This window comes from Geospiza fortis, unplaced genomic scaffold (assembly GCF_000277835.1).
Source record: "Geospiza fortis unplaced genomic scaffold, GeoFor_1.0 scaffold317, whole genome shotgun sequence".
Classification (NCBI taxonomy): domain Eukaryota; kingdom Metazoa; phylum Chordata; class Aves; order Passeriformes; family Thraupidae; genus Geospiza; species Geospiza fortis.
This window is the reverse complement of record NW_005054398.1, coordinates 1,903,362-1,927,911: the sequence shown is the minus strand read 5'-3', so window position 1 is coordinate 1,927,911 and position 24,550 is coordinate 1,903,362. Positions and strand designations below refer to the sequence as shown.

At 53.1% G+C, this 24,550-nt stretch overlaps 1 protein-coding gene across 1 annotated transcript in view; it reads left to right on the top strand.

Annotated features, from left to right (window-relative positions):
• The window catches only part of ZNF609 (zinc finger protein 609), a 49,000-nt gene that overhangs the window by 21,367 nt on the left and 3,083 nt on the right, over window positions 1-24,550 (top strand). Inside the window, exons 2-6 of the mRNA XM_014309001.2 lie at window positions 12,460-12,685; window positions 20,242-20,329; window positions 20,757-23,112; window positions 23,537-23,903; window positions 24,063-24,238. Of these exons, the coding sequence (XP_014164476.1) occupies window positions 12,460-12,685; window positions 20,242-20,329; window positions 20,757-23,112; window positions 23,537-23,903; window positions 24,063-24,238 (3,213 nt within the window). The remainder of the gene's footprint in view (window positions 1-12,459; window positions 12,686-20,241; window positions 20,330-20,756; window positions 23,113-23,536; window positions 23,904-24,062; window positions 24,239-24,550) is intronic.

Sequence of the window (24,550 nt, the reverse complement as noted above, 5' to 3'; positions counted from 1 at the left end):
ATTCCTGGGAGGGACTCTGGTGTCCTGCTTGTCCTACTTGCCTTTGTATTTTTATTGTTCTTTTATTTTTGTTTTAACTTTCCAAGATCCTATATAAAAGACTATAAAAAAGAGTTATATCACTAATTAAGAATTAAATGCCAAGAAACACTGTGGACCAAGAAACACTGTGGGACCATCTTCCCAAAGAACCTGGAAATGTGAAGCTGTGAGGTGGTGGCTTCCCCTGTGCTAAGGACATCCTATTTATGGATGTGACCCCAAACCCTCAGCATTTCTTGGTCAAAGTGACTCTTTTATCATCCCTCAAAGCCAACTATTGGACATGGAGAGCCCTGGAGAGGAGATGTGGAACTCCCTGATCCCTCCCACCTCTCTGTAAGGCAGGAGGGGAGATGGAGGAGATGGAAACATGCAGCCAGCAGGTTGTTGAGCCCAATGCTGGCTCCTTGTTGACTTTTCTTGCCTTGGAAGAGCTCTCTGCAGCCAGGACCCTTGGCATGCAGGCAAGGGGGTGCTTAATGACCACTGGGGGCTAATCCACTGCTGAGCTCACGGCTGCTTTCCCAGGCCAGCTGGGATGCCTGCGGTGCAGCACTGGCTCCCCATTCCTGCCCTCTATCTATGCCCCCCTTGCTGGGCATAAAAACCTTCCAGGCTCTGATTTATGACTCTGTTGTGTCTTTCCAAACAGGACTTGTGTTATCCTCCATGGGCTGCCTGTTGGAGCTGAGAGCACCGTGGTCCCTCTGGCCCCCAGGGGAATGGTTGAATTTTAATGATGTGTGGCCAGGTTCAGGTCTGCAGTGGCCAGCAAACCCCAATACTCAAAACTTCCTTTTTTATTATTATTCCACTCTTCCTCACGCCGTTATGATTTTTCTGCCATAGCTGGCTGGTAATTTGAAGAATCGTAAGAAATTTTGGCAGGGCAAGAAATGAAATTTATGGAGATCTGGGCTTGCTTATGATGGGTCTAACTCCAGCAGTATCTTTGCCTTATTTTAGGGATGCCAGCTAAAACTCCAGTGTTGATTGAATATAAACTTGGCCCTGCTACTCCCTGATCTATGTACCCACCAGTCCCTGGCATCTGATTTTTATATGTCTGTGTGCTGTCTGAGGTGCTGCTGGGTGGAAGGAAGCATAGCGACTGCTGCCATTGGATGGTGTTTTTTCAGTGGTGACTGTTTTCTCTCTCATTTTGCTTTGTTTTGTGGCAAAGGGGAACAATTTCTCATTAGCTGGAATTTGGTGACCCGTGGGTGTCCCAGCATATAGCCTGAGAAATGTGAGGTTAGAGGCTAAAAACCTTCCTGGAGCTTAATTAGACCAGCAGAAAGCTTCAGCTGTGGGTGGTGTCAGCATCCATCCCTGTTTGGTGGAGGCTGATTTGGATTTCAGTGCAAGCTCTTCCCCTTGGTATGGTCCAGAGGAGCTGATGAAGCAGCTACTTGAAGCTATTTTTCTATTTTTATGTGAAGTACTCTCAAGGAGGAGCATGGCTGCGAGCGGCACAGTCCTGTGATGCGAATCACAAAGCTCCCTCTGCTCCCTGACATGTGCTGGAAGCCCCACTGTGGCTCCACTGCTCCCTGGCTGTAGGTGGCCTGCAGGTGATGAGTTACACTCTGGCTTGGCTCTGGCTCAGCTCCTCTTCTCCCTGGCTGCTCAGCTTCCCTGCAGGGAGCGATCGATCCTCCCCAGCCTTGCTGCTCGACCGCTGGCGGCTGCTGGTCGTCAGCACAACCCTGCCAGGTGAGACCTTCAGGCATCACAGCCCAGCTGTGTCCAGCAGCCAGGCATTGGCTCCCACAGGAGCACAGGCTCTGCCTCCTCCTGGCAAATGTCCCTGCCTGCAGTGAGGGCTTGGATCTAGATGAGCTTTAAGATTGCTTCTAACACAAACCAGTCTGTGATTCTGTGATCAGAGCAGAGGCACCAAGAGGCATTTGAGCCAAGGACGGGAAAACTGCTTTTCATCCTCGAGGCTGGAATTAAAGTCTGGAGTGAGGGTAGGTGATGGGAGCCTGTGGGTTCACGTGGAAAGCTTGTTCCTGCTCCTCTTGCAGCTCATGTAGAAATTTCATGGCAATATGAGCACATGTTGTGCTGCTTTGGGGTCGGTGCCTGGGCACTGTTCCGTGCAGGGATAATGAGGCAGCATCTTGATTTCAGTAATTTATAAAACCTTGGGAATTGGCTTGAAAAACTTCCTGTGGAATTTGCTGTGTCCTGCATGTTCCTGGTGGGAGCTGATGGACATGGGTGCAAACTGTTGCTTGAAGGGTTGGGATGAGCCCAGCATTTATCAGCCAGAATAGGAATATTGACTAGTGCTGTTTTAAAAACAGCATGATTGAAAGAATTTGCTGAAAAACTGGGGTTTGGGAAGTGGGGGTGATGCAGTCATGGGACACAGCACATTTGTCTTTCCTGTGTTAGCTTGAGGTTTCCGTCTCGTGTGCTGGGAGACAGAGGCACATTCCAGACACCAGTCCCCTCTCTGTGGCCACTGCTATGAGACACTTGTGGTGACACCATCTTCCTCACCCACATTCTTGTGTATCATGTGATTGGGCTCATTTCTTGCTCTCTCTTCTCTTGTAACCTCCCCATCAGGCCATGAAACAGAGCTGGCTTTGTGTCTGGAAAGCACCAGGATCTCTCCTGGCAACTGGAGCAAAACCTACAAAGAAGAGGAGATGAGAGCCAAGTGGGCGGCTTCCTAAACGTGCAGCCTGCAGGGGCTGGGACGTGCACATCATACCAAAGCAGGTTTTTAATATTAAATAGATGGAAGGAAGATGTCTCCTTTTGCCTGAGGGATAAATAGATCTGAAACTCATCCTAGACTTTGCTGCTTGTTGCATCTGAAATATGTGTGTCTCACCCTGGAATCGAGCCTCTCCAGGAGCTGCCAATACCTGGCTACAACCCATGTGTAAAAATGCTCTGGTGTTCATGGTGTATGTGGGATGTGATGGAAAGTCTCTGGGAGAAGCATCCAGTGAATGGATTTGCCTCTTTTTCCCCCAGTCCATAGCTATGTGCACCCCATGGTCTGGACATGGCGTTTCTCATGGTCACACCAAAGCAAGTGTCACAGCTGTGGTACTCTGGTCCCCTCCCAGTGCTAGACCTCCTCCAGCAGCTGTGTGGGTGCTTCAGGAGGTGCACCCTGCTTTTCATGGACTGAGCATTGTCTCCTTCCCTCCCACCCCTTCCCTAAACAAATTTTACAGGTGTGAGCCCTGAGCGCTTGGCTTGGCTTCTCATCCATGATCCACGGGACCTTCAGGACCAAATGCTGTTTGTAGCTGTGGGCAGACAGCTTATTGTGCAGGAGAACTGCTTAGAAAACTCTCCATCTTGCCACTGCCATTTGTTGGGAGATGGATGGGATAAGAGAAGGATTTTTTCCTTGTCTGCTTGGCTATGAACCTCCTGGTCCAACCATGGAGGTGGATCATAGAGCTGAAGCTGCTCTCTTGTCAGATATGCTTGTTATCGTGGTTGCAGTGTGGAAGAACATCAAGAAAAGATAACTCTGCCAAAATTTAAGCAAAACCCTGCCAAAACCTGGCAAATCTAATCTGAACTTGGGCAGTTCCAAAGCTGCTGGATGTTGGCTCTCTAAAAGGAGAAGGGCTGCTGCTGTGTCTTGGGAAGACCTCGGATGTGACTTGTTGGGAATTCAGAGCCTGGCACGGGGTGGATCTGGGGTGTCAGCAGCATTTAGGAGGTGCTGTGGGGAGTGATGTATGCTGTATGATATTAATGGAGGGTTGTAGGAAAGAAAGAAGGAGCAGAGCAATGGAAGGATGAAGGATTTTCTCACTTGGAAAATACTGGTATACTTAGGAACAATTTCCCTGCCAGAAAGCTGTGGCCAATGTCTGTCTTAAACGTTCCTCTCATTGATTCATCCCATTTCCTCCTTGCTCCTCTGCATCATCCTCTGCGTAATTCCTCTCTCTCCTTTGATGTTTTCATCCCCCATGTATTTGTAGATTATGGCTGTGTCCCCACATAGCTGTCACTGAACCAAGCTATCCATATTTAGCTCTTCTAATCTCCTCTTCCAAACCAATCCCCTCAGCCTGTTATTTTTGTGCCTCTTCTTTGAACTTCCGTCAGTTTGTCTCTTGTGTCCTTTTCTGTCATGAATGGACTAGTGAAAGGTGTCCCTGCCCGTGGCAGGGGGGTGGAATGAGATAAGTTTTAAGGTCCCTTCCAAGCCAAACCATTCTGGGATATTAAGATGGCATCTTGGAGATGATCCCCTCTAGGTCACTGAAAGGATCACCTTGGGTTGGTGCTTGACTGTTTTATGTAGTGTATAACTCCATATTCCCCCAGTTTTCTTGCACAGGGACTCTGAATGTGAGTGGGACTTGCTTTTGGCCCTCTTTGAGGCCTTGGAGCACAACCCAGTGCCACGGCTTTGGCTCTTGTGGAAGGTCCTGCTGTCCCACCCCACATTCACAGCTTAGTTGATCAAAACACCCCCAAACAAAGCCCATCTTTTACCCCACACTCCATCTCTTCTTTCTCAGCTCTGCGCTGAAAACACCAGGGCCTTTCACCACATCATCTCTTGTGCTTTGTGAGTGCAAAAGTTGGTTTCTTAGTGGTGTAATAAAACCACATCTGTGCATGTGGTTGTGTTGTCTACCAAGGGTCCACAGTGACAGAGTGGTTGTGGTGGCTTTGTCCATTCTCAGCTGGAAGTGGGCACTGGCTTTTGGGATGGATGTGGACAAAGCTGGTCCCTGGACTGTGCACCAAGCAAGCAGAGGAACCCATCCTAGATGGGACAGGTCTGAGCCCAGCTCATTTTTACTTTGAGTCTTGGATCTATCTTCTCCCTTCTACATTGACAAGAATCCAATTTTGTACTGAAATGATTTGTAAATCCCGAGCTGTCTCCCCTCTAACTGATTCCTATGTACTGCAGCTTTTCAAAGGTAAGGACTTTGTGCCTGGATAAGCATTAATTAAAAGTGATTAAATTATTAATGCTCTGAGTTTGCATGTAGGGTTGTGGATGTGTGTACACACGTGGCTGTGCCCTGACATGAATTGCTGGAGGCCTAGCAGCCACATTGTCCATGTTTTAGGGGTTTAGATTGGTGAGACTGAGGTAGAGGAAAAAATGGGTGAAAAAACTGAAGGAAAAGTTGAGACAGGCAGGTGGAGCCATGTTATTCCGTAACAGAGAGCTGAGCTGAGCTGTGCCAGCTTCTTGTGCTCAGCCCTGACCTACCAAGTGTCAGCTTTGGCTTGCAGTCCTTGGTTGGTGATCCTCGCCAAGGTTTGTTGGTAACTTTTGTGTTCTTGCTGTCTCGAGGCACCTGCTTTTTCAGCCTCTTTCAGACTCATCTCTTGATCCGTTAGAATGGAGATTCCAAGCTCTGCAATATGTTTTTCCTCCCTAGGCCACCGTCCCTAGGGTGGTGGGGCCCGTGTTTGGTGCTCAGGATGCTGGCCAGTGTGCTGTGTAGCACAAGGCAGACCCTGTAGGCAAGTTAAAGCCACTGGCCATGGAAATCCTGCTTTTTCATCTGATTACTCATGCCTGCCTTGCAGATTTGGGTTTTAGGGATGTCTGTAGTTTGGCTGTTTCAAGCTCTGTGTCATTTGGCCAGGTTTGTGGAGCTGGTGGTTATCAGATGGCTCTTAACAGTGGCTGGAGCTGCCAGTGGTTTGTGAAAGGTCTCATAGATTTGTATCCTTCTTCCAGGAGATTGATGCACTGAGGCACTGTGAAACCTTTTATGTTCTCCTTCGCCTGCTTAAATGTGCTGGTCAGCAAGTGCTGTTAATGGCAGCTATTGGGCATGGCTCAGATCCTCGGGTGCAGCTGCCTGGTTATTTTAGTGGAAAGAAAATAAGCAAAGCAAGACTTTCCCTCACAGTGGTTCTTCCACATAGAAACCTGACTTGCAGGAGACATGGCTGGTGTCAGCAGTGCAGGGGATGCTGGAGGATGGAGATGTAGGAAACAAAAGTATGAAAAGCCAGCCATGCATCTGTGATGGTTGGCTGTGTTGGCAGAAGGGTGGGTACAGGTTGTGGGGCGTGATGGGGGACCTGGGTTCCCATTGTGAAGTCACTTGCTGTCTTTAGAGCTTTCCTGCTCAGGCAGCACTGCCAGAGGTGAGGATGACAGCTGACCATGGCAGCAGCAGTGCTGGAGAAGGAGCTGCAGGCTGAGTTGGTCATTGTGAAGGATACTTGTGGTCACCCGTGGTCAGGCTCTATGTTTCTAATAGTCTCTGCTCTCCCATGACCCAGATGCATCTCCATTGCTTTTCCACATGGGATCTTTCCCTTTTTCCCCACCAACTGAGCTGCTTCACATTTTAATTCAATAAATGAGGAGACCTGTGGCCCATCTGTGGGATATCAGTGCTTGCTGAGGCTGAATGGAGACCCAATGACATGTGGTGGGACTGATGCACACAGGTCCTGGCTTGGATTTCTTTCCCATGTCTCTCGCTTATGTCACCTGTCCCCTTTCATCACTGCTCTTCACTACCTCTCTCCTGCTGGAGACACCTTTTTTCCCTTCCAGGAGCAGATCTGATAGTCTTGTAAGTGGTTGGAGCAGGTGACTTGGTGCCAGCACGTCTGCCTTGGATACTATTCCTGGCTTTATTGGAGACACAGTAATATGCAAGACTGTGCCTCTGCGGTGTCTGCCTCCTCTTGATCTCAAAACGCTGCAAGCACTGAGATAAGACAGGCTGTGTTCAAGCAGTGATTTTATTCCCCTCTCCTCTGCAGAGAGAAAGCAGCTCCTCGTAAGTCATGCTGGGTTGTATTTGCATTTCTCCAGCAGTGTGGCTGAGGTTGATAGCATCCAGCTGTCTGCATCAGCTGGGTGCTTGGATCAGCCCCCATCACTGGCATGGTGGGAGGTTGTACCTCCAGCATCCCTGGGTGGGATGGCTCACCCTGATATTCCCATTAACTGTGACCAGGTCTGGTTTTGGTGGTGCTGGTGGTGGGGCTGTGAGCTTTATGCAGATAATCCTCTTCCAGGTTTTGGTTCCTGTGGCCCCCTCACCTGTGGCCAGAACAGACTTGCTCAGCCAGGTCTACCCCAAAGTGCCCAGATAAAAATGAGTCTGAGTTGGGAATGTGCTGCCAACCCCAGCATTGGGCTGCATTGTGCCATCCTTTTGGCCACCATCTGCTCTGGCCATTCTGCAGGGACTTGTTGGCCAGGGAAGGTGTTTGCATGGATAGAGGCAACCCCCTCCTGGATCCCAGAGCTGGAGCACAGGTGCTTGGCATGGCCAGGAAAGGACACGAGGCTCCTTTTGTGGGTAGAGCATTCCCATTACACCTTGGCATCGACAGCCCCACAGCTGGGAGATGCCATGAATCCCAAGTCTGATGGGTGGAAGCAGATGGTGATGAGCACTGGGAACAAGTTGTGAAGGAGAGTGGTGGGGAATTGGCCTCTCTTGGCATGTTTTTAGGTGGATGCTGAGAGCCCTGGGGCTGGGAAATTGGGAATATGCTCCTTTAAACTCCTTACTTCCCATCTGAATTGCCGGGCTCTGGTGGTGGTGCTGGCCAGGAGGTCCCATGCTTACTTGTCTTCTCTGGGGAGCGAACTCAGGGAGTGTGATGCTGAGCCCACTGCATTCTGCACAGATGGAAGCACATGGAAGCATTAATCCTTCCTTGTGGCATTTACTGCTTCTTGGTAAGGGGGGCTGTCACAAATGTCAATCCCTTTTTCTTAGAGCAACTGCCCCGTTGCCCTGTGGGCTCCGATTTGCCAGCTAAGGAACCCAATATATTCCCCAAGTGTTCTTGTGGCCTGTAGAAATAACTGGCTTTGTTAATTTGAGCTTGTGTTTATCCAGGGAAGGGAGACTTTTGTCTAGAACAGAATCCTTTTTTCACGTCTTGATGTCAGCAACCTCAACTTCCTGCTACAGCAAGAGGGGAGAGCAATGGGCAGCAGCATTGGGATCAGTGCCCCAGACCTGGCTCCATCCTTGGACCTGACGCTTGTGCCACCATTATTTCCCTGCATGTGGGTGTTTGTTGGAAGCTCTTGTTGGCTGCTTTCTTGCTGGAGAAATCCAGCCAGCAAACAGTCAGTGTTAGAGTGGCACCTGTACTGTTTGGGGAGGGAATTTTCTGGAGCCTGTTGCACATGGCGTGGGCTTAAGTACCTCCAGTGTGTTGGGATGATGTTGCTGGGGGCTGTGACTGGGAGCTCTGCTTGCAGGTGGATTTAAGATGGAATTGTAGACATGGTGGGCACCAGAGCCAACAAAGGGATTTTGGCTTCAGGCTCTGCATACCCAGCTTTGGGGGTCAGGTTGGAGAAGACTCTTCTTAATTCCTTCCAGGGTCAGCAGAGGGGAAGAAGTACTGTGGTGCTGTGGTTTGGGAGTCTGGAGATGCCCACTGAAGATGCTTGTCACCTGGGTGGATCTGCTCCCTGGGGGTCTCTCACCAAGGAGCTGGAAGCTAACATTCCCAGCTCCTACTCTGAAAAAGCAAAGCTGTGGGGCATGTAGTGACAGACCAGAATAGGAGTGAGAACATCAAAGCTCCCAGAGGCTGAGCTGAGCTGATCAGTGACATGGGACGTGTTGAGAGCAATGCTCCTGTGATGGAGCACCTTTGGTCCATATTCTGTCTCCTGACACAGAGTCATGACTTTGTGACTAATAACAAGGCTCTGTCTTGGCTTTCCTTGTCTCTCTGTCTGCAGGAGTGAAAGGATCATGTAGGTGAGAAAAATGGTACATGTGCTGCATAGCTTCTTCATGTGGGGATACAGTGGAGCCTAGAACCATCTCACATGCTTTGGTGGTCTCACCCTGAGTTCTGGCTGACAGATGTGGGGCAGATCTGGGGGTGCCCTCACACCCTCTCTGCCCTTGGAAATGCACCACAGATATCTCTGCTAGTTGCTCTTATGGAGGGTTTTTTGCTTTTGGCTTTTATCACTCCAAAATGCATTTTTCTTGCCTGACTTTTATTATTGGGGACAAACCAAAATTCTCATAAATATGAATGGGTGGTCTAGATGGTCTAGGGAGTGACATGAAAACCAGTGGAGTGTTTTTATTTCTGGTTTGCCCTCTTCTCACTCTCTCATTAATAATTGCTGCTGTTCTGTCCCCTCGAGGGCAGCTGATGCACTAACCAGTGCTGCTAAGATGGCAGGCACTGCTCTGTGTGCATCTCTCCGTGCCAGCACCCACTGGCTGTCCTTCCCTTCATGTGGCACCCCGTTCCACCCTACTGGGAGGCTGTAACGAGGGGTAGGTTTTAATTAGCCCCCAGAGCCTGGCATCCCACGGCGCCGTTGGCATCGCCGGGGCCTCTGGGTGGATTTGCTTTTCCCCCAGCGAGCAGAGGCTGTGCTGGCCGCTGCCGCCCAGGCTTGGCTCCGTTCCACTTCTGTCCTCGGCGCTGGTGAAAGCACGTTCCTCGTGATGGGAAAGAAACACAAAGGGCTTTCATTAGGGGAAGCAGCGGCGGGCGGACACGGATGGCCAGCGCTGGCACACAGGAGCTTCACCCCATCTAACTCCCACAGGGGTGGCTGCAGACACACCAGCTTCCTCCAGCAGTCAGAGTGCAGCCAGTATTTAATCTTAGAGCTTACCCAGCATGGAAACAGAAATAAATTTTATTTCTGCAAGGGGTATTTAGGGCCCAAAAGCAGTATGGGAGGGTGGCCAGAAGGTACAAGGCTCATTTTTGGAGCTGGGGATCTCTGTTAGCACAGCCCTGGAGGTGATGTGAAATGCACTGCTGTGGGGTGGGAGTGCTGCCCACCACCCCCAGGCCAGCATTGCCCCAGGCTCCCTCTCTCCCTCCGACGGGAAGAGCAGCCAGAGGAGCTACCCCATAATATGTAGGGCTCTCCCAGCCATCCTGCATCTCCTGACCTTGCTCAGCAAGCAGGAGGGTGAAAAGATCATGGCAACAGGAGATAAGGCACACATAGAGGGGGAGGTGAATTGCAGGGGTTGATCCATGTGTCTTTTCCTCCAGCATGGCTTTTCAGGTTTTTTTTTTTCGGTTGTGTCCCAGTGGAGAACCTCCGCTCCTGCCCTCACCCTTGAAGAACCATCCTGAACCTTTTTATTTTGCTCTGGAGCTTCGGGCAAGGGAGCAGGAGAGCCGCCTTGTCTCCCCACGGCTGCTGAAAGAGGCTGTTTATTACAGAGCAGGGTGAGATATGAAATCCCATCAAGCCGCCTTGCTTATTAGAGATCTTAGTGAGCTGCTTATTATGCACCATGGCATAATGCAGATTACGAATGTGACCGGGCGATAATTAGCAGAGCTGGAACTGTAATTAAACGCTCCTGAGCTGCGCTGTGGTTTCTGTTGCAGAGTGGAAGGAAGCTGAACGGTCTCAGCAGGTCTCCAACATGCACACACAGCCTCCACTCCCCGGGCAATGGGGGAAAGTGATCCCTGCCACTCCCTGGGCTCTTCCTGCTGCCCACCCAAGCCAGGCGGCCCTGCCTGGTTCTTCCCTGGCTCTTCTTTGCTGGTGACTGACTGTGGTTTGCAGAATGGGGCATTGAGGAGCCCCTTCTAAGGAGCCTCATGCTTCCTTGGAGCATCTTGCCCTGGATCTGCTGATGAGGTTGCTGTGTTTTGGGGGGTGATTTTCCTGTGGGAGTCTTCTGGAAGCTCCTCTGGCAGCCTTCTGGGGTGGTTTTATGCCAAAACCACCCTTCTTGCATCCCATGGGGTGCAGTTGGGCCACTGGCCCTATGGCAGCCTTGGAGATGGATGGTCTGGAGATGGGCTCCTGGAGAAGAGCTGGTTCTGTTGCTGGGAGATTGGAGGTGGTTGTGGGTGACAAGCTGTGCTTCTGGGGAGGGGACACTGGGATCCATCCGCTGCTGTTTGAGACCTCCAGGCCATCTTTAGTGCCAAGTGAGCTGCATGTTGCTCTGATGAGCTGTCTAGAGAGAGGATGTATGCAATACAAGGAGAGGGCTGCAGACAGAAAGTGCTTTGTGTTCTGCTGGAAAAGCAAATCCACTTGCCCTTTCAGAGCCAGGATGTGATATCCTCATCTCTGCTCCTCTGCCTTGAGATTTGTGTCACCAGGCATGTGGAGAGAATCTGTGGGTCAGGAGTTCGTGGGGAGATGTGATGCTCCAGGCACTTGCTGTGGTTACCCTATCGGGTGGGACAGGCTGGGTTGGACATGCAAGGTTCTGCTGGAGCTGTTTCCCTTGCTTGAAGGAGGGAGGTGTGTGAGCAAGAGAGAGAGCAGGCGAATTTGGCAGCTGGTCGGGGCCAGGATGGGAGTTAGCAGCAAGGCTGGGCTGGTGCCCATGTCCACACTTGGTAAGCACAAACTTGGGCTCTCCAGGTCTTCTGTTTTCCCTCAGAAGAGTTTTAGAGAGTCTGGGAGTACAACTGGGTGCTCTAGAGGAATCTTTGCCTGCTTGAAACAGGAACCCAGGTCGGCACTTGCTGCGGATGTGATGAGTTTCCTCAGTCTGCTTCTCTTCTGAGGTAGCCCAGTGTCTAAAGATCACAAATGGTGAAGAGGGAAAGTCTCAGCTGAAGAGGAGCCGCTTGCCCCTTGCTGCAGGTCCTCATAAGCCAAGGTGTAGAGGTGGCTGGCTTGGCTGATGAGCCCCAGAGGAGGAGAAGGTCTCCACCTTGCCTTGGTCAGCCACAGAATCAGCCCATCAGCCATCCTCCTCCTGACACTGCTGTAATCTGCTTGCGTGGCAGAGCGGCCAAGGACCTTGGCTTCTCAGCAGCAGGGTTGCTTGGCTGGGCTTCCACTTGGCATGTTGGCTTGTTGGCTTTCCAAGCCCGGCTCTGGCTGTGGGATCTGGTTTCTATGTGCAAAGAGAGCACAATGGCTGGATCAGGCTCTGAAGCAGATACTTGCATAGGGAAGAGGGATATGATCCAAGTGCCTGTGTCTGCAGGTGGTCACAGGGTAGTTCTGGAAGGAGAAGGATGTTGGTTTTCATGGGTGCCGGAGGGAGTCTGCTACTCGTTTGTCCTGTCCTGCCGGTTGAGCAGAAGCTCTTCTAGTGAGCCATGGGGTCCAAAGTCATTGACTGCATTAACATCTGAGCCATAGCCAAGAGGCATCCTCACGGGGCATGATTACAGAAGCCGTCAGGGAAGGAACTTGCCACGAGCTCTTTCAAGCAGGAGCACAGATATCTCCTGCACAAGGACTTTTGGGTGTGATCTCTGTGACTACAGAGCTCCCCAGGGTTACATGGGCATGGGCACGCCAGGGCAGCAGAGCCCTGCGAGATCCTTGTCCTCTGATGGGGTGTGGGATGTGAACTGAAGGTGGCAGTCCTGAGCTTGAGGTTCTCCAGGAATGTAAATATCTGTTGATACTTGCTCTCCCTTCTGTGTTGCCAACAGTATTCCTCACAGTGACCACATTTCTCTTTTTCCCCACAGATGGAATCTCCAGTCTCTACGCCCGCAGTGTTGCCCTTGCATCTCCTTGTCCCCGTGGTCAACAACGACATCTCGTCGCCGTGTGAGCAGATCATGGTGCGCACGCGCTCGGTGGGGGTGAACACCTGCGATGTGGCCCTGGCCACCGAGCCCGAGTGCCTGGGCCCCTGCGAGCCTGGCACCAGCGTCAACCTGGAGGGCATCGTCTGGCAGGAGACGGAGGACGGTGAGTGTCGCAGAGCTGCTTGCTCTCTGACAGCGTCACAGGGGAGTTGTGGCAGTCCCTTCCTTCCCATGTCCCTGCTGTGGTGTTCTTTGGCATGTCGTGGGCTTTCCTGCCGCCAGTTGGGTGGTCAGCACAGAGGAGCCGTGTGAGAGCAGTCCATAATCCGTCCAGTAAAGGGAGTAATGGGCCAATACTTGCATCAGCCCCATGTGTTGTGTTATCTGTTTGCCCAGACAGCAGGCGAAAATCTAAGCTGCCATTTCTCTTCGACAAGAGCTGACTTGTTTTGGAGGTGCCAGGGGAAAGGCCGTGCCAGCCGGCAGGGGAATTCGACAGAGTTGACTTCATTTTTGCTTGGCAACCCGCAGGTCTGTCACAAAAACACTCAAACCCTGGGAGGTGGCAGAAATCTCCTGCTGGATTAAAAAACCCCAGTGGAGCTCTCAAAATCGACTCAGTGGGAGATCAGCCTCTCGGCTCTCTTGCCAAGCCAATCCAATCTTTTTTTTCCACTGGAGCTCATCTCATCCATGCACAGCTTGGTTTGCTTTCCCAGGTCCTTTGATGGGTTTTCGTTGCTCTTGGGGCTCTGCCAAGGAATGCAGGGATGAATAGGTGGCTCAGTGGCCCATGGCAAGCGCTGGAACTTGGCCTTCCCTCTAGCCTGAGTGGGATGCTGGAGGTTTCTGCCTTGGGAGGCACAGGGTGAGCTCCTTGTTTTTCTGTGTGGAAGAAACAGTCCAGAAGCACAAAGGTGAGAGAGAGCCGTGGTGGCGGAGGCTGATTGTTGGGTCATCTCAGCCAGGTATCCATGTGCTCCTCTTGGACATCTGCTCCCACTCTTCCATTGCAGTTCTGTGCAGAGAATGAAGCTGTTGGCCTTTATCCCAGCCACTCCTCACTGAAACTCTGTTACTGGGGATGGAAGCTGAGCTGAAATCTCCATTCCCATTATCTGCTTCCAGTGAGGTTCTCGTCCCATGCTTTGGGAAGGTGGGAGTGGGCCCAGTTTGCCTTTTCTCTCTTCCTATTGGCAAACTGGTTTTGAAACCGTGGTTGGCACAGGACCAAGTGCTGCAGTGGCTGCTGATGTGAGCACTGAAGTTGTTCCCCTTGGAAAGAGGGCATTGAGAAATAGCTCCTGAGCTGTTTGGGAAGAGAGCAGTGGATGGACCATGCCAGGGAAGACTGGGGTGTCTAGCTTGGGGTGGGGACCTTGGCACTCTTCTCCTTTACCATCCATTCCATATGGAAAAAAAAAATCACCCTGGTTAAGGCATCTGGGAGCTGTGAGTGTGTTTTTTCTGCTGCTCCAAAGCAGAGGGATGTCACATGTAAGACCTGTGAGCAGAAACACAAAACAGGAGAGTTTGGAAGTCCTGCTCTGCACATCCCAGGGCCAGGGGATCTGCAGGGTGGATGTGCTCCAAAGAAATCTGTGGAAGGTCTGCACTCATCTACCACCTCCCCAGCACTGCGTGATCAATGTCTCCAAGAGCCTGGTCACTTTGTAGGATACACCACCTTCAGCTGGGGAAACTGAGGCATGGCTGGGTTTTGGGAGACCCAGCAACACAGAGGAACATTGGCACCCTTCACTTGTGGGGCTCTCCAGCCCCATCAACCTACAGTCCTGTTGTGACTTCCCTCAACCCAAAAGTCCTGGAGCTGCAGAGTTCCCTGGAAATCGCAGGACTGCTGGAGAGCCCCATGGGCAGTGGCAAAGCTGAGGAGAGCTTGGACCCTGTAGGGTGGTTTTGGGTGGAAATCAGAAGAGGGTCACAGTGGCCATGCCAGGATGGATGAACTGAGCATCTCTGAGGCAGGGAGCACAGAAACATCCCTCCCTGCCAGTTCCTGGTTGAGAGGCCTTGCCATGGGAGTGGTTGCTCTTTTCTCCTGCTCCTCACCCCACCGTGGAGCTCCGTGCCTGCCCCTCGCTTCTGCAGCCACCATTTCGGAGCATGCCTTGGAGGTGTCCTGTGATTTCCCACAGCCCAGATATTTTTAGTCTGTGGTAATTCAGTGAACTCTCAGAGATGCTTCTCTGCCAGCTGCTGATGGTTGCCACTGTTGGGAGCAAGGATTTCACATCCAGTCCTGCACAAAAAGCCCTGATACTGCCTTTGGTCTCTGGGTCTGCTGTGTGCCTTGGCTCCAGTCACACAGCATCTCTCGTCCTTGACTGTGAAGACAGGGGGAGAGCCAGCCCTGTTTTTTGCCTGGCATCTCTCCCCTGCCTTCTCCTTGTCAAAGATGGAGTCAAGGGTGGTGCTGGATCTGGCTGTTGGAAGCTGGAGCTTCTGAAATGTTCAGGGATGCACCAGCCATCTCCCCTTGCCCAAAGGATACAGAGGAGAAAGCTACACCAAGGGCATGTCTGCAAAGTCAGATGAGGTGCTTCCAGCATCTGGAGACTCTCCTCAATATCTCCAGGGGGATCAATTTCTCCCCTTGCTCCTTGGGATGTAGCAGCCTCACTGGATTGCTTGGAAGAGCCCCAGAGCAGTGGAGCAGCTCTTGGCTTGAATCAAGTTTAGAATCACTGAACTGAGGAATGGTTTAGTTTGAAAGGGACCTTAAAGCCCAGTTCATTCCACCCCCTGCCGTGGCCAGGGACACCTTCCACTAGCCCAGATTGCTCCAAGTCCCATCCAACCTGGCCTTGAACATTTTTAAGGATGGGGCAGCCAGAGCTTTTCTGGGAAACTTGTTCCAGGGCCTCACTATCCTGCCAGGAAGGAATTTTTTTCCTAATATCCAATCTAAATCTCCCCTCTTACAGCTAAAGCCATTACTCTTTGGCCTGTCACTTCTTGGCCTTGCAAAAAGTCCCTCTTCAGCATTCTTGTAGAGATCCCTTTCAGGCTCTGGAAAGGACTCGTAAGATCTCCCTGAAGCCAGCCTGCTCCTCTCCATGAGGGTCTGCAAAATCATGGAGAAAAGCTTCTAAAGCCAAAGCCAAAGCCTGGCAATGCTTGGAAGGATAAGTTGGGCAAGAAGGACAAATCCATCTGAGATGGGAGTGTGAAGCTCCAGTGAACCTGATGATGTCCTTCCTTCCCTGAACCAACTTTGTCCTCATCTCCCACTAGAAAATCTGCCATGAGTCCATCAGCCTTGCTAAAGGCATCCCAGAGGGCTCCCAGCCATCTGGCTCTGGGCTTTGGATCCACCTTCTCCTCCACCATTCCAGGCTGGTGTTGGCCCAAGGTCTGGTCTAGCTGGTAGTGAGCACTGTTATTCATGCTCTCCTGTGGCCTTGCTGGTGACACTGTCCCTTTGCTGAGCATGGCTTGCACAGGGATGTTTTATCAGGACACTTTCAGTGGGGAGCAGCTGTCATGGGAGCTCCCCTGGTGCTGCTGTGTGTAATTCTGATCCTCAGGAACTGAGGAACAGATTAACTGATGTGCTCACACCAGGAAGCATTGCTCTCTTGGCTGCCTCACGAGCTGCCAGCTCTCCTCCACCCCCCTCGGTGAAGCTGGTGTCACCTGGCTTAGATCATGTCACCTTGTCACCTCCCCATGGTGCCACACCAGTGCTGATCCCAGCAAAACAAACACAAACCCTCTGAGCTATGAGGATCATGGTGTGGCAGCACCTGGAAAACATCAGCACACTGAACATCCCTTCCTCCAGCTCCTTGCTGGCATGTTAGTGGCAGGTTACCCATGGCTCAGATTTCTGTACTCTGGACATTTGGATTGTCCTTTTGCAAACTTCTCATGAGGGTGTGGTGGAGCACAAGCCTGCCCAGGGTTGGCACATGCCAGTGGACGTGTCCTTGCTTGGAGCAGGAGGGAAATGCAATAGATAGGGATAGAATGGAGAAGATGGGAGGGTGAGAGCAAAGACTTCTCAAATACAATGGATAGTGGCTTAGATGCTTCCTCTGCCAGGTCTCATGGATTTACACACCTTGAACTTCTCTTACAGGTGGTTCTTCCTTCTCCCAGTCCCTGTCTTTGCCTCCTCCATCAGGTGGTGTGGCTGGAGCAGGTGTTGCTGGTGAAAATCAAGGCAAACAAATCATTGAGCCCCTTAGCTGTGGGTTACCCCATCTGCAGGCTTCCTTCATGTGTTTGAGTTTCTCCAAGAGTTCCTTGTTAATCCATCAGGCCTTCTGGCATTTCCACCTGAATTCTCTTTGTTGGGGTACATTGCTCCTGAATTAAGGGATGATCCTGGGATGTCACCCAGCTTCCTTGGGTCCCGCTCCCCTCCAGCGTTCTGTCCCATGGCACTCTGTCAAATGGGTCTCTGAAGAGGCCATAGTCCTCTCTCCTGGAGTCCAGGGCAGTGATCCTTCTGTGTGCTGCAGTCCCTGGAAAGCAGTTGGATGGCCAGGGACAGTCATGCACCATCTGAGCATCCATCCCTGCATGGTATGATGGGATGATCCTGTCTCCCTCTGGCCCTGCCGGGGAAACCATGTTCAAGTTGCCTGTTGAGGTTTGATAGGGGGCACTTCTCTGTGAGAAGACACCAGAAACTTCCCCCATGTTGGACAAGGTCAGCTAAGGCAGAGCCTATCAGTGGTGAGGGCAGGATAATGTATTTAGGAAGGGGAGAAAAAGCAGCCCCCATTCCCCATCCCCCTGTGCTGTTTGGGGCAGAAATGCAGAAATCAGAAGTAAAGTTGAGCCTGGGAAGAAGCTGGGAAAAAGTTTTTTAAGGTTTGGTTTTATTTCTCATTACCCTACTCTGATTTCATCTGTAATAAATTAAATTAGTTTCCCCAGGGTGAGTCTTTTTTGCCTGTGATGGTAATTGGTGAGTGATCTCTCCTCACTGGGTGAGGTGACAATTATGCTGGACAGCCCTGTGGTGTCCCCTGTCTCCTGGCAGGAGCATGGTGGCCATGAGCAGCTTTGGTGTTGTGTCCCAAAGCCTGAGCACTGCAGGTCAGGCAGGATCTCTGCACATGGGCTGGGCTTATGGAAACGCTGGAGCATCCTGGAAGTAATGCACCTGGAGGGGAAACAACAAAGATAATTTTAAAGATGATGCAGCTGGGGAAGAAATTAATGGAAGAAGGGGCATCCCAAAGCCAGGGCATCCTGGAAGTGATGCAGGTGGAGGAGGAATTTATGGAGATGTTCTTGGTTGGGCTTGGGGGATTCATCTTTGAAAAGGGGGGAAATGTGCCCCAGTAGAATGGCTCCTGGTGCCCACAGCACCTTGTCCTCCATCCCACATAGTCCCAGGATTTTCTCATACACTGCCTTCCTAAATGGCAACTTTGCACCATCACTAACCCCTAATTTTTCCAGCCAGGATACAACTCTGAGCACTTGGTGAGCAGGATGCTGAGTGGTTTGCACCCAGATTTGGGTGATATTGATTCCTTAAGGGAATGTCACCATCCCATGAAACCAGGTGGGATGGGAGTTACCCAAGTGGGATTCCTTCTGTTCAAGAGCATCGGCGTTCTTGGAGATGTGAAAACATTGCTTCCTCACTGCTGCCCTTGTCATGCCTGCTCATCATCCTGCCGTGGGAGGGGGACACAGTGGGTGAAAAAAGCTGCTTAGGATCTGTCCTGGGGTTTAAATTGTCCTGGGTTATTGTTGGAGGATTAGGAGGGGATTTGGTATGATTGGTTGCAGCGGGTTAAATATAGGCTGGCATGTATTGGAGGTCTGGTGTTCCAACAGTGAAGGAGACACGGTGCCAGCTTGTTTTGCCTCTTCCTCTTTCATCTCTGTCTTGTGACTGTGGTGGTTGGGATGAAAAATGCCAGCACTTCTTTCTAATATCACACACTGGCCCCAGGATGCACAAGAGACTCCAGTGGTTTGCCATGCAATTAACTTGCAGTGGCTCACGTGGCCTTCTCTGCCTTCAGAGGGATTGAACTGGCAGGGAGAGCAGAGGGACTGGGAGGGATGGGGCCTGGGTTAGTGCTGTATGTTCCTCAGTGGCTGCCAGGTCCTTGGGCAGCTCCTGGGAAGATCCCACAGCAGCTCCCCAGAGGTGTCCTGGGAATGGTGGGGCTGGGTTGGGGTGCAGGAGGCAGCCAGGAGCTTCTTGGGATTTTAAGGAAAGGGGGACAGGCTCCTGCCTGCCAAAAACTGCTGCATTAGGAAGAACAGAAGGCCACATTCCATGTGCCCTCTGTGGGATGCCTGGAACCAGCATCCCACTATTCCCACTGATACTTCCATGCATGGGGCTGTGGGTTCCCAGCAGTTGGTTTCTCCCTCAGGTTGTCCCATCATCACAGCCTGGCCATGTCTTTGTTAAGGCAGGTCCCCAGCACCTTCCTCTGAAGGCAGAGCCCAGGGCCTCCTGCTCACTGGGACGAGCCAGTTGTGCCTCTTGGCCATGTGCTGGCACCATGTCTTCCCATGATCTGCTCGCAACATTTTCCAGGAGGAAAAGGAGAAAGAGAAGGTCTGCATTTCATTTCTCTCTCTGAAGGAGCCCCACGTGTCTGGCCTTGGCTCCATGTATTATCCATGCCGAAGCCTGCAGCTGGCTGCTGGCATAGCACAACGGGGGATGTGGGCTGAGATTTATAAACATGCTTCAGGCGCAGCTGCTCCGGGCTCCCTGGGCTCCATCCATCTCCCAGGGCCGTATATCTTGCTGCACTCATCAACCCTTGCAAATGTGTTCCCGAGTTTTACCTTGCTTGGATAAATGTGCCCGGCACAACAGACTCTGCTCCAGTGATCCGTGGCAAGGAGGAGACACCACAATGCTGAGGGGTGCTGTGGAAGACCCCTCTGCCTCCCAGAAGAGGTGCTGAGGGTCCTCAGCCTTGGCGTGGGTGTGTGACAGGCAGTTTCTCTTCTGAATTAGTGTGGAAAAGCTGAAACTTCAAGGTTTTCTGAATGCCCAGTGGCTTTGCTCCGTGATCGGAGGATGTGACCCCATGGATGGTTCTCCAGATGGAAATACAGGGCAGAGGGATTCCCGTGGAGGTGCTGAAGCAAAGTGGCCCAGGGCAGCAGAAGGTTATTCTGCCAGGATTGGGTTTTCCTGCCAGGGACAGTCTCCTGGGCAGGAATAATGGGCTCAGTTTGCCATCTAGTGGCAGTAGCAGCTTTTTCCGGAGGGTCATGAGGTTCATGGCCGTGCTGGTTCATAGCCCTGCTGGGGGTCTGCAGCTCCACTTTGGGGTCCACAGCCTTGCTAGGAGCTTTCTGTGTTTTCCCCAGGGTCTTTCCAGCTCTTTCACATTCTCTAACCTACCTGAGCACACATGGAGCCAATGTGGATCTTCAGGTACCCCCATGAAGGGCTGAAATCCCACAGCCCTTTGGGGATCACTGGGTTTTAATATCCCAGGAAAGGAGGGAAAGGGAAGAGAGGTTAGGTGAGAGCTGCCAAGAGAAGGGATGAGCTGGGAGTCTCCAAATCTCATCTTGGTGCCCCTCCACCCCTGAGCCCGATGTTTCACCTCTTCTGAGAGCCCATGACCACTTGTTCACCCTCCTTCAACACTAGAGCTAATCTCTTCCTCTTGCCTGTCTTGAGGGGCAGGTTCCTGGCACCTTGGGATCACATCTGGCCCTGTCTGACCCTTTCCCCTCACCTTGCAGGGATGCTGGTGGTCAACGTCACCTGGAGGAACAAGACGTACGTGGGGACACTGCTGGACTGCACGCAGCATGACTGGGCACCTCCCCGGTAAGTGGGTGGGGGGCTCTGGTGGGCTCCTGGTGCTTAGGGCAGATCTGGGCCTGTATGGCCCCCAAGGCACCTGGGACTCTGCCCTGTGCCCATGGGGCTGCCACAGGGGTTGGCATCTCAGGCCCCCATGGCACCTGGGACACTCTACCCTGTGCCCATGGGGCTGCCACAGGGGTTGGCATCTCCGTCTTGCCCAACCCAGCTGCTCCCATGGCTCTTTGCCTCTGCAGTCACATGTGGGGGGACTGGAGACAGTTTAGCACATCCCAGGGGACCTCTCTGGTTCCTCTTCATCCATCAGTGGGGAGAGAAGTCTATGGGATTGGTAGTGAGGGGAGTAAGGGGCTCCCCACCGTGCCTTGGGGACAGCACAGCCCAGCACAGCCATCTCTCTGTTCAAACCTCTGTGTCCTCCTCCCTGTAGGTTCTGTGACTCTCCCACCAGTGACCTGGAGATGCGCAACGGCCGGGGCAGGGGCAAGCGGATGCGCCCCAACAGCAACACGCCTGTCAACGAGACGGCCGCTGCCTCGGACAGCAAGGGCACCAGCAACAGCAGCAAGACCCGGGCGGGAGCCAGCAGCAAGGGCCGCCGGGGCAGCCAGAACTCCTCGGACCACCGCACCCCGCCCGGGGGCACTGCCGAGGACGTGAAGGCCAGCCCCTCCTCCGTCACCAAGCGGAAGAGCAAACCCCTCTCCGACATGGATCTGAACTCCAGCTCGGAGGACTCCAAGGGCAGCAAGCGCATCCGCACAAACTCAATGGGCTCGGCCACGGTGCCGCCTGCCACGGTCAAGGTGGAGCCAGCTGTCCTGGAGCGCAACTGCCCTTCTCCCATCCTCATCGACTGTCCCCACCCCAACTGTAACAAGAAGTACAAGCATATCAATGGGCTGAAGTACCACCAGGCCCACGCACACACGGATGATGACAGCAAGCTAGAAGCAGATGTGGATAGTGAGTATGGTGAGGAGCCCTCCCTGCACGCCGACATCGGGAGCTGCAATGGTGCTGCGGGGACACAGAAGGGCTCCCTCTCACCCGCTCGCTCGGCCACCCCCAAGGTGCGTTTGATGGAGCCGCACAGCCCCTCCCCATCCAGCAAGTTCAGCGCCAAGGTCCCCTGCAAGAAAAAGGTGGGTGGGGAGGGGGACACAGACCTGGGTGCTCTGTCCAATGATGGCTCTGAGGATGGTCCCTCGGTGGCCGATGAGACGAGTAACGATGACTTTGACTCTCTGGAGAAGAGATGCATTGATAAGGACAAGTCAAAGAAGGCCTCTGGTGCTAAACAGGAGAAGATTCCTTCCAAAAGCTTGAAGTCTGCCAGACCCATTGCACCAGCCATCCCCCCTCAGCCGATTTACACCTTCCAGACTGCCACGCTGACCACAGCCAGCCCCGGCTCCTCTGCTGGCCTGGCCACGACTGTGGTCCAGACCATGCCCAACAGCCCCCAGCTCAAACCCATCCAGCCCAAGCCAACAGTGATGGGAGAGCCCTTCGCTGTCAACCCTGCCCTCACCCCTTCCAAGGAGAAGAAGAAGAAAGACAAGAAGAAGAAAGAGCCCAAAGAGGTGGAAAACCCTTTGACTCCTGGCAAAGCCTGCAGAGCAGAGGAAGGTAAGAGCCCTTTCCGGGGGGAATCCAGTGAGCTGGGGATGAAAGGCGAGGGGCTGCTGAACGGTTCATCTGACCCCCACCAGAGCCGGCTTGCCAGCATCAAGGCCGAGGCAGATAAAATCTACAGCTTCACTGACAATGCACCCAGTCCCTCCATCGGCGGGGCCAGCAGGCTGGAGAACACCAACCCAGCCCAGCCCCTGACCCCACTGCATGTTGTCACCCAGAATGGGGCAGAGGCCAGCTCGGTGAAGACCAACAGCCCGGCCTACTCGGACATCTCTGATGCTGGGGAGGATGGGGAGGGCAAGCTGGAGAGTGTGAAGGCAAAGGATCCAGAGCAGCTGGTCAAGGAAGGCGCCAAAAAAGCTCTTTTCCCACCACAACCGCAGAGCAAAGAGTCTCCCTTCTACCAAGGCTTTGAAACCTACTATTCCCCTGGCTACCCCCAGGCTAGCCCAGGACCCCTGAACCCCGGCGGGCAGTCTGCAGCCGAGACACAAACCTTGAAGCTGAAGAAGGATGAGGAGCAGGAGAACCCGGAGGTGAAGGTGAAGAGTGAAGGCTGTGAAGAGAAGAAGGCAGAGCTCAGCAGTGGCTCCAGCCAGCAGCCCTCGGTCATCCAGCAGCGCCCCAACATGTACATGCAGTCTCTTTACTACAACCAGTACGCCTACGTGCCACCCTACGGCTACAGCGAGCAGGGCTACCATGCCCACCTGCTGAGCACCAACCCTGCCTACCGCCAGCAGTACGAGGAGCAGCAGAAGCAGAGGCAGAGCCTGGAGCAGCAGCAGCAGCGAGGGCTGGAGAAGAAGGCAGAGCTGGGCTTGAAAGAGAGGGAGGCGGCACTCAAAGAAGAATGGAAGCAGAAGCCACCCATGCCCCCAACCCTGACCAAAGCCCCAAGCCTCACGGACCTCGTCAAGTCAGGGCTGAGCAAGCCCAAGGAGCAGGGAGGTCCTGATATGGCCAAATCCGTTATCATCCCCAAGCTGGAGGACTCATCCAAGCTGTCCAGCAGCCAGGTCGCCGAGGGGCTGAAGGTGAAGCTGAGTGAGGCTGGTCACCTGGGGAAGGAGACGGCTGAGACGAAGGCTGGCTCCGAGTGTGGCCGGCAGGCGGAGGTGGACCCTGTTCTCTGGTACAGACAGGTAATGCCCTGCCCTGTCTGCCAGCCCAGCCTTCCTTGGGTTTGCTCCTGGAGGAAGCCACTCACCAGGCTTTGCTGGGGCCATCACCTCAGAGAGCACGTGTTGTCCTCTGCTTGTGGTGGGACTCCATGAGAGAAAAAGGGTGGGGCTGTGAGGCCACAGATGAGCTAGGGAGAGCCCGGGGAAGGGGAATGGGGTTTGCTGGTCTCCTCCAAACCCAGCCTGGATTTGGGACAGGTGGGGCTGTGGGGAGGCAGCTGTGCTGGTGGTTGGCTGTTCTTGCAGGAAGTGGAGGCCATGGGTGGGCCAAGGAGAGCCCAGAGAAGGGGAATGGGATTTGCCAGTCTTCTCCAAACGCAGACTGGTTTTGGGACAGGCAGGACCAGGGGGAGGGAGCTGTTCTGATGGCTGGGTGTTCTTGCAGGAAGCTGAGCCCCGGATGTGGACCTACGTGTACCCAGCAAAGTACTCAGACATCAAGACAGAGGATGAGCGGTGGAAAGAGGAGAGGGACCGAAAGTTGAAGGAAGAAAGAAATCGAAGCAAAGAAGCCTCATCCAAGGAGGACGGGAAGGAGAGCACCAGCTCCGAGTGCAAGCTGACCCCCACCGAGGAGGCTCGCATGGTGGGGAAGGACCCCAGGCCCAGTGTCCACGTCCCCGTGTCCTCACCCCTCACGCAGCATCAGTCCTACATCCCGTACATGCACGGCTACTCCTACAGCCAGTCGTATGACCCCAACCACCCCAGCTACCGTGCCATGCCCACCGTCATGATGCAGAATTACCCAGGTAGGGAGCTGGGGCCTTCAAGGGGTGTCCATTCCCAGCTGTCCCTGCTCTCGGGGTGGGGGGTGGCTGTGGGACATCCTCTCACACACATACAGAGCCACATGCTCTCACTGTGCTGCCCAAATACTCCGGGTGCCCTGACTGCTCTTCTTCCCCCAGGATCATACCTACCCTCCAGCTATTCCTTCTCTCCGTATGGGAGCAAGGCATCCGGCAGTGATGACAGTGACAAGTCCCGAGCCAGCCCCAGCGTGAGCTGTAAATCCAGCTCGGAGTCCAAGGCCCTGGACATCCTGCAGCAGCATGCCAGCCACTACAAGAGCAAATCACCCACGGTGAGCATCAGCAGGGCACTGGCTTCACCCAGCTCTGTGGGATAGTCCCTAGATCCTATAATGAGGTGGGAGCAGCTCTGTTTGTTGTGTGGTTTTGCTGTTTCTGCTGCTGTGGGGGACCTGCAGCCATGGATTCCAGCATTACAAAACCTTTGGGATGGACCAGCCAAACCTGTGCCCCAGTGCTGGGGCATCTCCAGGCCCTGCAGCAACCTCAGCCCTGGAGCTGGCAGGTGGGATGTGGGGGCTGTCTGTATCCCGTGGCTCCTCCTAGGCTGAGGTGGGAGACAGAGCTTGGACAGAGTGAGGAAA